This window comes from Typopeltis vanoorti, chromosome 13 (assembly GCF_054136105.1).
Source record: "Typopeltis vanoorti isolate ZY-2024b chromosome 13, IOZ_Tvanoo_1.0, whole genome shotgun sequence".
In the NCBI taxonomy this organism is placed as follows: Eukaryota; Metazoa; Arthropoda; class Arachnida; order Uropygi; family Thelyphonidae; genus Typopeltis; species Typopeltis vanoorti.
The window spans coordinates 11,664,514-11,678,523 of NC_143561.1; the positions used below are offsets into that span (position 1 = coordinate 11,664,514).

The 14,010-nt window shown below is 34.4% G+C and overlaps 1 protein-coding gene across 4 annotated transcripts in view; it reads left to right on the plus strand.

The window, feature by feature from the left end:
- LOC150099935 (murinoglobulin-1-like) overlaps window positions 1-14,010 on the plus strand; it is a 139,700-nt gene that overhangs the window by 109,103 nt on the left and 16,587 nt on the right. For all 4 annotated transcript variants that reach the window (XM_090402815.1, XM_090402816.1, XM_090402817.1 and 1 more), the window contains one exon: window positions 8,719-8,895. In XM_090402815.1, coding sequence (XP_090258941.1) covers window positions 8,719-8,895 — 177 coding nt within the window. The remainder of the gene's footprint in view (window positions 1-8,718; window positions 8,896-14,010) is intronic.

Consider the following 14,010-nt stretch of genomic DNA (forward strand, 5'->3'; position numbering starts at 1 on the left):
CCTACAGATTTAAATTTTAATATGAATAAAAGACAAAGGACTTTGTTTAATTTTGGTGTTAAGAAATGCCTTATTAAAGGTGTTTGGCACGCAACCGAAAGTGATTCATCCACTCCACTACCACCAGCCTACAAAAACGATCTCCAGGATGTACAAAAGGAGGAGAAAACTACCAGCACACAGTAGAAAAAGTCTGCATTCACTCGTAAGTACTTATAATAATATTTATAATAATATTATAAACTTTTGGTGATCAGAATGGAATATGTCAAAGAAAATCAGCACAAATTAATTTAATAATGTTTATGTTTAATTGATGTTTAATTAATTATTAATTATTAGTTAATACTTAATTATTTATTAGTACCTTGCAAAATAACCAAGGTGTTTCATGAAAATATCAGGATTTGTGAAGTGTTCTATCGTAAGAAAAGTTCGGGAAACGCTTCTCTAACGTATCAGCTTGTTCAGTCTGTTGTCTTTTTCCAATTTTGATTTGTCACTTTCACTCAGATTGTGTCTAATCTATTGAAATGTTTTATTTGTTCTATACGTTTCCCGTTCAAAATGCAGTTAGTATGTTCAATTTTCCTGCTTAATTTCAGTCTTGGTATTTTTGTTGTTCATACCAGATATGATACAGCAGTTATTCACTTCAATTAGGTGATATTTTCGGAGTTGTTCTGGGATTATTTAACTCTATTATATCATCAGCATAAAGTAACGAGCTGCGATAAATATGTCCAACTTTATATCAGGATTTGTCTCTTCATTTCATAATTTCATTAAATGATTTTGAATTCTAATTGTAAATTATATCTCAAATAATCACCACGCATTGCTCGGTATAATGTGCCATTCACGACTGTAGCATTTTATTATAGTTATTATTATTATATATTTATTTATTTATTTTAAATTTTAAATTTTTGGATTGTGCTGTAATTGGTGATAAAACGGCTTAATGTCTTATGGTAACGGATCGAAATAATAATATTAAAATTCGTTTCTCTGTGTTCTTCAGTATAAAATGTATGTGCACAGATATAAAACGTCTGACGTCAGGAATACCAAATAGTGCTTAAGACAGGAATTGAAGCTTGTGGAGTTGAACCAAGTATAAAGGATTCTGACAGACAAGCAGAGCCACCTGATATAATATCATTATAAATACCATCTGACTACAATGAGATTTCAAAACTTAAAGAAAAAGAAGAAACAAAGAAAATCACTAGCCAAAAGGCTTCTGATTATTACCAAAATTATAATCTACCATACAAATTTCAGCATCCTGGCACATGGAATTATAGAAATCCAGTGTACAAAAGAAGCTGCAGAGACCTATGCCTTAAAGGTTGACTTACCAGGACCAGAAAATGACTTTTCTTTCCAGCAAGGTGGATAAGAGGTTGGCCTCACAGACGATATCATCCTGTTTTTTAAACTACATCAATGGATTATGGTAGTCAGCCGCCTAGTATTCATACTGTGCCAGTCACCTACTTACCATGTGCAGTTCAGTTTACTGAGCACCTTCTCAAATACGCATGTACAAAAATTGTCCTTTGAATACTACTATTAACCGAAGTTGAATTTAAGAATTCTTCTTGCAAAACATCCATAATGATCTATCTGCAAAGAATTTTTAGCCTGAGTATCAAGAAATAATTCTATATTTTTTTCATCTATATCTTTTAATTTTTGTATTTTGAAATTAATAATAATAAAACCAAAGTGATCTAATTAAAAAAAAAAAAATATATATATATATATCAATAAATAATATATATATATATATTACTTACTGATTACGAAGAGGATTGAGAATTTGTAGACTGCAGACAGAAGAAAGAGGGTGATATCATTGAGAGTTACAAACTTCTCCAAGGGTCATACAGTATTTCAATTGATGGAATTTTTTCAATTTCTGGAGAGTGGCGAAAGGACCAGAGGGCCTCCTTGGAAGATGAGACTGAAGGCCGCCAAGAAGGGTGTGAGGACTAGATTTTTCTGTCAGAGGGTGGTGCGTGATTGTAATAATAATAATAATAATAATAATTATTATTATTATTATTATTATTATTATTATTATTATTATTATTATTATTATTATTATTATTATTATTATTATTATTATTACAATCATATGTTCAAGAATTTGACTACTATACTACTTACCAAACTATACTCAATAGGTATAAGAGGAACACTGCATACATGGTTAAAGAACTACCTCTCAAACAGAACACAAGTAACAAAAATAGGTACATATCACAGTCGGAGTATACAAGTAAAACACGGAGTACCTCAAGGTGCATATTATCACCCACTCTATTCAACATATACATTAACGATGTTCATAATATATCCATAAGAAGTCAAATATTTCAATACGCAGATGACACTGCACTACTAGCTATCCACACAGACATTAACAAAGCACAAGAAGACCTAAACGAAATCATAACATACTTCCACCAAAACACAATTCTAATCAACGGCACCAAAACACAGATGTTGATAATACACAACCCAAGAATCATAAGCCCTGAATCACTATCGATACATTGTCACACATACCTCTGCATTAACAGCAAAAATACCTGCCAATGTTCCGAAATCAAACCTGTAATACACGCAAAATACCTCGGTCTCTATATAGATTCCCACCTTAAATGGACAAAACATATACAATACCTACAAACCAAACTCCGGATCATCGCAGCAAAACTCTTCCCAGTTAAAGATATTATTCCACTCAACATAAAAAAACTCCTATATCACGGTATCTGCGAAACCCTACTCAGATACGATAACAGTCTATGCAAACACATCAACCAGCCACCTAACGAAATTAGAAACAATACACAGGAAAATCGTGTCAACAGTGATGATCTGGACACTTTACACGCAACAACCGATATCCGACAAGCACATGGCGATACACAGAATTCTGAGCATTAAAAACCTGAAACCCTACATGACATTAATAAGGAATTATTTCAATATCACCTACCGAAACAACAGAGACACATATCGTATAACACGACTTACAACAACTCTCTACATCCCCACACACTTCAATTACTCACACGGTTCTTTTGTGAGATCACATCAGATACCCACGCAACTCAACAACCTACCAAGAAAGTTAAAACACGTAGATAACTAAAGAACATTAAAAAACGAACTCTGGAAAATATACCAACAAAGTTAAGAAACCATTAACATTAATATACACATCATAAATTACTAGAATCCAATGCCTATATCCCATACATAAACAGTAGCAACAACACAAATAGTGAAGGCTGAATCCCACTCTCTTCATAAAAGCTAACCCAAGTTTCGAAGTAGGTGGGATTAACCTGCCTCACTCATCTACAAGTAATCCTTATAAGCAAATGCAGAAATTTGTATGAATAATCAATCTTTCTCAAACTTTAAAAATAAAAAATAAATAAATATAAAAAAAAAATAAAAAATTATACGAAAAATTCTGTATAATCTTCATTGTTAATATTAGAAGAACATGTGTTGTAAATACATAATATAAAGGCAAAAAAAGTATTATTAATATTTTTTTTATTGAAATCCAATGTAGAAAATGCAGCAGTTAGTGCTGAACTCTGTAAAATTATAAGGTTCAATGTCACAGAAGATGTTTATTATATGTATAAATATTTTAGCAATAAATAAATATATTTTTATTATTATTTAAAAAAAAAGTATTATTATTATTATTATTATTATTATTATTATTATTATTATTATTATTATTATTATTTTATTCACATAATTGATACACAGTCAAAACAAGATATCGTGTAAATAAAAATTTGACTGGTGATTCAAAACAATTCAGATTCTACCCAAGAATCTAAGAATAGTTCGTCACGTAGCGTTGTAAAATATGGACTGTTCCAAGTAATGCTATTTTTTGTAGGTCATATGGGACATTTCATTGATTTTTAATTGCTGTAAATAGTTGGACAGCTTCTTTGAAGTTGCACCAAGTGCACCGATAACTATTGGAATGACTTTCGTGTGTTTAAGTCACAGCCTGCCAAATTCAATTGACAGATCTCGATATTTAGTAATTTTTACCAGTTCTTTGTTGTTGATGTTGTTATCACTGGGTGCTGCAATATCGATAATCCAAGCCTGTCGATGTTCGATAATTGTGATGTCAGGTCTATTGTGTTCCAAATGCCGATCAGTTTATATTCTAAAGTCACTGAGAATTTTTGCTGTTTTGTTTTCCAATACTGTCTCTATTTTATGCTGCCACCAGTTATCAGAAGTAGGAAAGTCATGTTTTTTCATACATTCCAATGAACTATTTTCGCCACTTGATCATGGCTGTCCAAATATTATATTCAGTTTGTGCTATTTTGCTACAGGGCACTGATTAGATGTTATGTTCTACAGTCTCATCTTTCTGATCGCGTAATCTGCATTTGCTGTCATTATTGATGTTGAAAAATTTTGATTTGATTGCATTAGTTTGTAATGCCTGTTCTTGAGCTGCTAGAATAATGGTTTCATCAGTATCTCGAAGAAATTGGCAATGCAAGTGTTTATTTTTTCAGCGCACATATCGGATATTTTGTTGTTCCTTTTTGTAATCGGATTTCTTTCCTGTTGCTTTTAGAAGGCCCTCTTGTGTAATTGCTTGAAGCACTGGCTGAGGGCTATTGTCGATGTAATTTCTTAAACCAATTTCTTCTTCTTCCACAGTCTGTCTCACTTGCAGCAGACCCTATCCACCTATTCTTCTCGGTAGGTACAACCGGTTAACATCACTTCGTGGATGCAATGCATGATGCATAGTCATTAGTTTTCTAGTTATGCGATCTAATTTGTCCAGGTCTTCTTTTGTCCAATTTATTATGCCAGCTGTGTATCGGATCACTGGTATAGCCCAAGAATTCATTGCTGTAATTGTGTTTAATCCTTTTAGTTTTGTTTTCATAATATTTCTAACTCTTTTGATGTATTCTTATGCTGCCTGTTGTTTAACTTTCGAGTGGAGAATATCATTGGCTTCTAATATTCCTAGGTATTTATAGTGTTCGTCAGCTGAAATTGCTTTTATATATTTCTCTTGATCAAAGTTAAAATTGCTAGTGTCATTAATTTTTCCTCGTTTAATAGATAATATTGTGCATTTATCTAAACCAAATTCCATTTTGTCCTGACTGAAAATACGAACTATGTTCAATAAAGAGTCTATTTGCTGGGCCGATTTTCCATATAGGTTCAAGCGACCCATATTCAACAGATGGGAAATTTTAATATTACATTTAGAATTTCATATCCAAGTTTTGTTTTCTTCAGAATCATAGACAAAGGTATGAAAGAAATGTTGAAGAGCAATGGTGACAAAGAATCACCTTGGAAAATTCCACGTTTAATGCTGATATCTCGAAATCATTCATTATTCACTATTAATGTTGTTTTCCATGATTTCATAGCAGTAGCCAGAAACGAATATATCTTTTTTCTAATTCCAAATATTTTAGTGATTTTAGGATCCAGGAGTGTGCCAAGGAATCGAATGCTTTCTTGTAATCTATCCATGCCACGTTTAAATTAGGTTTTCGTTTTTTTTAGCTTCTGAGAATCATTTTATTAATAAGGATCTTTTCTTTTTTTCTTCTAGATTTTTGAAAATTGCCTTTTTTGTTGAATTGGATAAGTCTGATTATCCGATAAGTAGTGGTATATGGAATTTGCTATGATTGCAGTGAACAGCTTAAGCATAGTTGGTAGGCATGTTATTGGACGATAGTTACTTGGGTCTGCATCCTTATCCTTATCTTTCATGAAGAGAAACGTGCGCCCAGATATCATCTAGTCTTCCACTGAGCCAGACTGCAGCAAATAATTAAATTGTTCTGCCATTCGATCATGTAGACTGGTTAGATGTTTTAACCAAAATCCATGTAGTTCGTCTTTGCCAGTGCACTCCAATTTTTTGATTTTCTAGCTTGAGAACTGACCATTTCTTTAGTGATAATGACATTTTGCATTTGTTTTTTGTTTCATTTCTGATTCTATTTCCTTAATCCATGAAGCATCTTCATTGTGTTCAATAGAATTATCCCAGGTTGACTTCCAATATTTGAGTGTTTCTTCTTTTCCCGGTGAATTTTTATTATTATTATTATTATTATTATTATTATTATTCGTTTAGGGGAATATCAATTACATGGCCTAATTTTAAAATCACATCTCTGAGGTTTTCTGTAGGTGCAGTTTCAGGAAGACCGTTTATGGCAAGATCTTCTTTATGTTGTTGCTGATTTAAACGTTCATATTGTAGTTTTAGAGAATGAAGTTCTTGACGGAGTTCGGATGTCTCTTTCATCAAATTGTGTTGTTTGTCATTTAGTGCGTTAATGCTCATTTTAATGTCTTTTACTGTTTGCAACGCTTCTATAACTGCTAAATTATTATGTTTTACCAAATCTTCATATTCGCTAGATTTTTTTGTTATTTGTTCGTTCTGTTTATTAAAGAGTTCTTGCACAGTGTGTGTGTGTGTGTGTGTGTGTGTGTGTGTGTGTGTGTGTGTGTGTGTGTGTGTGTGTGTGTGTGTGTGTGTGTGTGTGTGTGTGTGTGTGTGTGTGTGTGTGTGTGTGTGTGTGTGTGTGTGTGTGTCCTACTTGTTACTTTGTTTTTCAACAACCATGTAATTTGATGTGCTGTTTTGCTTACCTTCGCAATATCTCCTTTAAACTGCATACTCCCTGTTCACAATCACACACAAGTTCCTGACCTCGTCAGTTTGCTGTAGTTCAATTCTATCGATACAGTAAGAAGCATCTGATCTCTTTCCAAAGTGCATTACCTTACAATTGGACGTATTAAACTGGTAGCTCTTCGTCTTTTCCCATATCGCCAGATCTGTTTACAGTAGGTCTTCCTGCAAAATGTCTGCCTCACCTTTATTTATCATTGCACTTCCCAGTTTAGTATCGTCAGAAAACAACTGAATATTTCATTGATATCCAAATTAAACAGCAGTTGACCAAGTACTATGTCATGTGGTACGCCACTGGTATTCTTTTAGACTCAACTCCTCTGTAAACCACTCTATGATATCTGTCCATCAGCCACCTCTAATTGAAATCACCTGATTCGTATTCATCCCCATGTGCACCAATTTATGCAATAGAGTTGCCAATATGCTCTAATCACATGGCAGCGTTCGTATTGAGATTCTGCAATATTTTACGTACCTATATTTCTTCATCCATTGTTTTCCGATCAATGTCACATCCGGTATTGCAATGTGACCACCTAGATGGTACATCCCGGAGAAATGCTCGCTCAGTAATTCAACTATTTGGTTTGATTCTGTTAACATCCCACCATCATCACTGTATAAAATCATCCTTCCATAATCATTCCTCCTTTTACCCGCCACATATGGAAATTGCCCCTTAGGGGTTTTGTCTCATCAGTATCTTTCTGTCTTAATTAACTTTGGAGTTCCTTACCATACCCTCACCATTCTTGCCTGCGTGTTATACTGGTTATGGGCATGCTAACCACCTTTTACTTTATAGTCCCCTCCACAACCTTTTATTTGTGTACAGATTCTGCTTAATTAAGCTATTCATCAGTCTAATGCCTACCTTCAAAAATCTTCAAAAATCCCTTGAGCATCACCCATACATCAAAAATTTCTCGCCCTTCATACTAATCCAAGATTGGTTACTGCTAAGTTCTCTGATGTGACGATCAGATCCAGTATTCTTGAACCTTGTGTCCGCTTCATTTCAGGTAATTATCTCTCAACAGTCGTAAAAAATTCATGATTGTGACTATTCCTCATCTTATTCTCTATTCCCATAGTTGAAATCTCTTATAATAATTACTCGACCTGTACTCATGGTAATTTGCTAGTGCATACCGTTTACATTCTCTCGTATATCCCCTTGATTACAGCAGCAGCTAATTATTTAATACTCTTTTATTCTATATCACACCAGATAGCCACAAATGAACTCCCCTCGGAATCCCTTTCCCCTTGATGTACTGCTATTCTTTTTGACTTTATTCCTTTGTTATCATTAGCAAAAGTCCTCATTCCGTCCTATTCTTTCTGTCACTTGCATTCTATTACTGACCTTGGTAATACCATCCCAGGTCAACCACATCTTATCACTGCCTATAATGTTTGGACAATATGTGCTAATCAATGCTCAAAACACCTCCAGCTTATTTCCAATACTTCTGGCTAGATAAACAGTTTTTCTCTTTTGGCCCATTTTCATATCTATTTTCCAGATCTCCAAAACTAAATACGGACCGTTGAAATATTCTCGTGATTTTTCAAGTATTTCCTGAGAGGGAAAATCTAGTTAAAAAAAACACGTAATTTTTTCTTGCGACAGATTTGATTTCTCCCGGTTTGCCATCATACAATATTTCTTTCCTAATTTCTTCTCAACAAAGCTTGTACTAGGATTTGACAAAAGGCATCGTCGTAAGTGTAACAAAAAAGTTGAACTGATTCGACATTAAAATAAATTATTTGCTTATTGCAAGCAAGGAATACTGCAAGATTTGATTTCCGCACATGCTTACGCAGCTAGCTCTTTAAAGTTTTTATAAATCGAAATATATTAAAATTAAACTAATTTTCATCACTGTGTTAACGAATGCTCTTTCGAATGAGATTCTGATGAGTTCTTATTTTCATAGGTGACTTAATGGGACCTACCGTACAAGGCCTGGAGGATCTGCTGAGTCTACCCTCCTCAGAGGGAAATGAACTCGTGTTATTGTTCGGTCGAAACGTCGCAATCCTTAACTACCTCAATTCTACAGGAAAACTCACAGCAAATATCGAGTCAATTGCTCACTCATGTGTTAAATTAGGTGGGTATTATCTCAATAATGCTCTTTTATTATTTATCACTTAGTATGTGAAATAAATCCCTTAAATTATTTACGAGATTGTGATAATTGAGGTATATCCATAGTACACAACTACTTCTTATATATATATATATATATATATATATATATATATATAAATACATATATATATATATATATATATATATATATATATATATATATATATATATATATATATATATATATATATATATATGTATATATATATATATATATATATAGGAGCTCCTCGGGATTTGCGCTCAATTTCTTCAGAATAGTAATTATATAAATTGCAAATAAAATATGGGCATCTTATTGAATATTAACTGTATCGTTCAACAGATTTCAAGCATTAGAGATAGCATTCTTCAAAAATAATAAATAAATAAATAAAAGCGGTATTGAAGAAACTAATACGAACACTCACATCTTAAAGCAAAATGTTAATTTCACATGAAAAGAAATATAAAAATTGAGCTTCAACTTTAACTAATAATTTATATGTGATCCTCTTTTCATAGTGAATTCATTAATTGGCTTTGGCATGGACTCTAACAACGTAGAACTCGTTTTTTCTTATTCATGCATCTCGAAACCATACGTTTATAATGGATTGTATTAAGTAATCCTTTGTATCATAATTTAATTTTCCAAGTAAAGTTTTCATTATGTCCCAGAAAATTTCTACTGAGTTAATGCCAAGAAATTTACCTGGCCACTGAAGCAATTGGATGTTGTGATTTTTGAGGAACTCTTTCATTTTTTTTTTTTTTTTTTGAAATATGGAGTGGAGAGAGATCCTGTTGGAAGATCAGTTCTTTGTCTTTCTGGATCTGCAGGATTGCCTTTTTTCCAATATTTTTATGTATTGGTCACCTTTCATCATACATCAACAGGCACTAGTGATCTTGGACCGTCATGTGTAAAACAACCCCAAAAGATCTTATTAACTGGGTATCTAGGAGTTTGTTGAAGGTGAGGGGGAGAAGTCTTCTCCTCCGTTGATTTGCGAACATACTGTGCTCTCTTTCCTTGGACAAAGAAATGGCTCTCATCTGAGAATATGACAGTCTTCCACTTCTCAACAGTCCAATCTTTGTACGCGTTTGTACACTGAAACCTCTTTTTCTGCATAACGTTCGTCAGAAGTTTCGTTTTTGGTCTGTGGGCAATTATCCCTGCTTCCAACAATCTTGGACACGTATTGTCATGTCGGAAACATTAATTCCACTAGCTGCCATCTCTGTTTAAGTGTATAGCAAACAATCTTGAATTCATTTGTTTTCCTAACTAGAACGGTCTTGAGTAAATGTAGTTTTCCTTTTTCACTCATATGTTCCTGTTCTACCAGGAGAAAAGGTACTTGTCTCCTGAACCTCTTTAAAGTCGCATTTCCAGTACCCATGCCAGCAACACACTCACTGGCAATTTCTCGTTGAGTCATGGATGTGTGCTGAAAAAGAGTACATATTTTTTAACACTTCCTTAGAGATGTATCCATTTTATAGCTACACAAAAATGGATAAAATACTGCACAAGACAAAGGTTTACACTACTAAAACGCACAACATTATTAAACATCGTGGAGACAATACAAACACACAGGAGTCAACCAAATTAGTGAACTAAAACCCAAAGCAAAAATGGTAAACCAAAACCAAAATCAACATTATTTTGAACTGAAACAAAACCAAAACCAACAACTTGTCGAAAATTCAGCTTGATCGGAGTAATTTGTTTTCTAATGTATTGACTTTCATATCTTGGTTTCAGTTCAGCAATGTTTCTTCGTAACAGCATAACACCAATAAAGAGTTGTGAAACGTCGGTGGCGGTGAACAATACCTTCAAAAGTATCTTTGAAGTGTTAGATGACGGTATGTTTTTTGACCCATGGAAATTATAGTCGAGAAATGCACCATGAGGAAGACTTCTGTGAGCAATATGAACAAAGTGAAGTGATATGGAAAGAAAGAGAAGTGAAATAAGCCTGCTATAGTAGCTTAGTTGTTAAGCCGTGAGTATTTATGAGATGGCTAATTCTCGTGTTATTTTAGGCTTACCATAAATGTGAGAACGTGATGAATTTAAATTCCGTGGAGCAACGACTCAGGAATGACTCATAGAAAGCATCGTTTGAACATAAGAGGAGGTGGCTTAAGCCTTTTCTTTTGAAACTTGAAACAGAAGTGTGAAGTCAGTGTTTTGGTAACATTAAATGTGATTGGTCTATCTTTGACTTACTGAAGAATGGTATGAGAATGGTTTTTTTCATAAATTGAAGGCTTCGAAACTTGGAATGTTTGAGCCATGCGAAATTTATCAAATGAAATGAAGGATTGGTTCTCCGTTCATCAAAACATTGGATAGCATTTGGGATCACGAAAGAAGGCCAGTTACATATGTCTATCAGTTTGCAATGTAAGAAATTCAGATCATCCAATAGCTAACTCAGCGCGGATCCCAAATTAAATGTTTTGGAATTATGAAAGGTATCCGGTTGAGTTTATTCGAAATTTCAGGGTGTTTAGTTCAAAGATGACTATCAATGCCTGAAGAACTGTTGTGGATCTATAGTGGCAGAATACATATTGGTGGTTAATTATGAACCAGCCGGTTTACTCATGGTGACGTTAAGGGTTACAAAAGGGCCTCCATTATTTTACACTTCTGTGGAGTCTATCATCTCCATCTTTTTCTAAATTCCTCCCTCACCTTCGATGTTCGCTGAATTTAATAGAGTAAGCATAATATTGGGTCGTGTCAGTTCTTTAGCAGAGTTCTTAGATACATCTAGGAGTCTGCCATTAGGACTCGAAGATTTCTGTATCTACATTCTTTGATATTCTTCTGAGGTCTTCCTAGCGAAAGCAACAGAAGGGAAGTGGCATTTATAGTATGGAAAGATTTAGTGGGCATTCGTCATTCACACAGGAGCTTGGGTTGATGTCAAGATGCCCGTTTTCTTTCTATGGGTATTTATCTTGTGCCTTCCGGTTTAGAGAAGCAGATGTAAATGTACGGTTTTAATGACTGTGGGCTACGTTTCTATATGCTCTTTGACTTTTTCAATTACAAAATAATCTCTATGAAGTGAGAAAATGATATGACTCCAGGAACTTATTTAAGATATAAACTTGGCATTTTCCGATGTTTCTATCCCGGAGGAAAATGTCAGCAACATACTCTTTTGGATTTTTAAGTGGTATGCTTCCAAAGTACATTGGAACATTAGTATATCTGGGAAAAGCTCATTTAACGATTTTGACGGCCTTCTTTCGCCGCAAAATATGCAAACTGGTCAGAATATCATATATTCAAATGGCGCAATATACTGGCCTCTTAGCCATAGCTGATTTAGCTAAATTAGTCTAAAAGTCCTTCAAATATAAGACTTCATATTTGTGTACTCCTGTGTATAGACTGAACACTTCCGGTGTAACACCAGGCATCTAAGAGAAAAAGTCCGGAACGTTCTGATAAACACCTAAAACAAAAATTACTTAATTTTATGTCTTCTTATATATCCTAAAAGAAAATATATTTTCTGAAAAAAAAGTTTTGAAAAAATATTTTTACGTAAAAAAAACGTTTGATAAAATATTTTTATATGGTGAAAGATTTATAGAAAAATATTTTATGTGACAAACATTTTTATATCAAAAAATATATATACAGGTACAAGTAACTAAGTTTTCCCGAGCAACATAAACTCTTTCACTTAGAGAAATTTTGGTCAAGATAACAAACTTTGTTAAAGCGTTCAATCCTCAGTAACAACCAACCTCAACCACTTCCGATGTATCTAATAGAACACTGGGCCTAGTATTTTAAATAAGTTAATTAATTTATTATTTTCCTAAACTTCGTTTTTTTTTTTCATTTTTTCTGGAGATCATGATAGTACTGTTCTGCGTTTTTGGTTACTCTTGTTGCTTCCTGATATCCTGGAACACTGGCAGTGCACCTTTATTTGGCCTCAAGCCCTTTCCCATTTACTCATTGGTTCACTACTCCTTTTGAAGGGTATGTGCCTAAGTGATCTTCGCGCTTTGGAATTAAGTGACTATTTCTCTTAATGCTGGAAACGAATTAGTCAACTACTTCGTAAAAAAATGTTGTTCGCATAATTATCCAACTTACATTCGATACACCAGCCTTTGTCACCAAAAGACTTGGCCATTAATATTAACTATTACCAATGCTATATATATATCATCTTCTTTTTATCCTCTTTTACCATGCGGTGTCGAGGGTTTATTAATCATCTGAACTCTAACGGTTCACAGGATAAGGTGGTCAGCCCTACGCCCCGGTGTATCCTATGTCTTGTAGTGTTGAGTTCTGAAGGACGGTTTGCCTGCTTTGCGGAATGAAAAACCTCAGGATGAACTGGGGGGGAAATCCTGCTGTCCACGCCCAAGACAGGCTAATTTGGCTATTGCTGAAGAAGATCCTTCAGCTCCTCACATAACCGACTGGAATCGAACCTAAGACACCTAGGTTCTATAGGTCAGAAGATCTATAGCACATTAGTACCGTGTGCGGCAAAGGGGAAAATAGAAGAAAGAAGTCGTTCACATTTTGCTTGAACAGGTGAGAGTTGTAATCCTTGGGGAAAGTAGAGTGGGAGAGACAGTTCCAAAGAACAGCAGTAGATGGAATGAAAGAGGAGGCAGTGATGTTGGTCCGCTGAGTTTTAAAGTGGATTGAAAAATGGTGTTAGTTAGCAGTGGCTCTTGTTTTAATGATTTTGGCGGAAAGATTACGAATAATATTGGCCAATATAGCAAAGTTCTGTCCATCAAAGCATCTGTAGAAGAGGCACAAGGCAGAAACTGAACATGTGCGCGCGCGCGCGCGTGTGTGTGTGTGTGTGTGTGTGTGTGTGTGTGTGTGTGTGTGTGTGTGTGTGTGTGTGTGTGTGTGTGAGAGAGAGAGAGAGAGAGAGAGAAAGTGGGTACGTGAGTGAGATTGGTATCATTAATTAGCCGTAATATTCTCTTCTGGGTAGAATCGAGCAATATTAGAAAGGAATTTAGTGCACCACCACAAATGTGGGAGCAACATTCCATGGATGAATGATTTTAG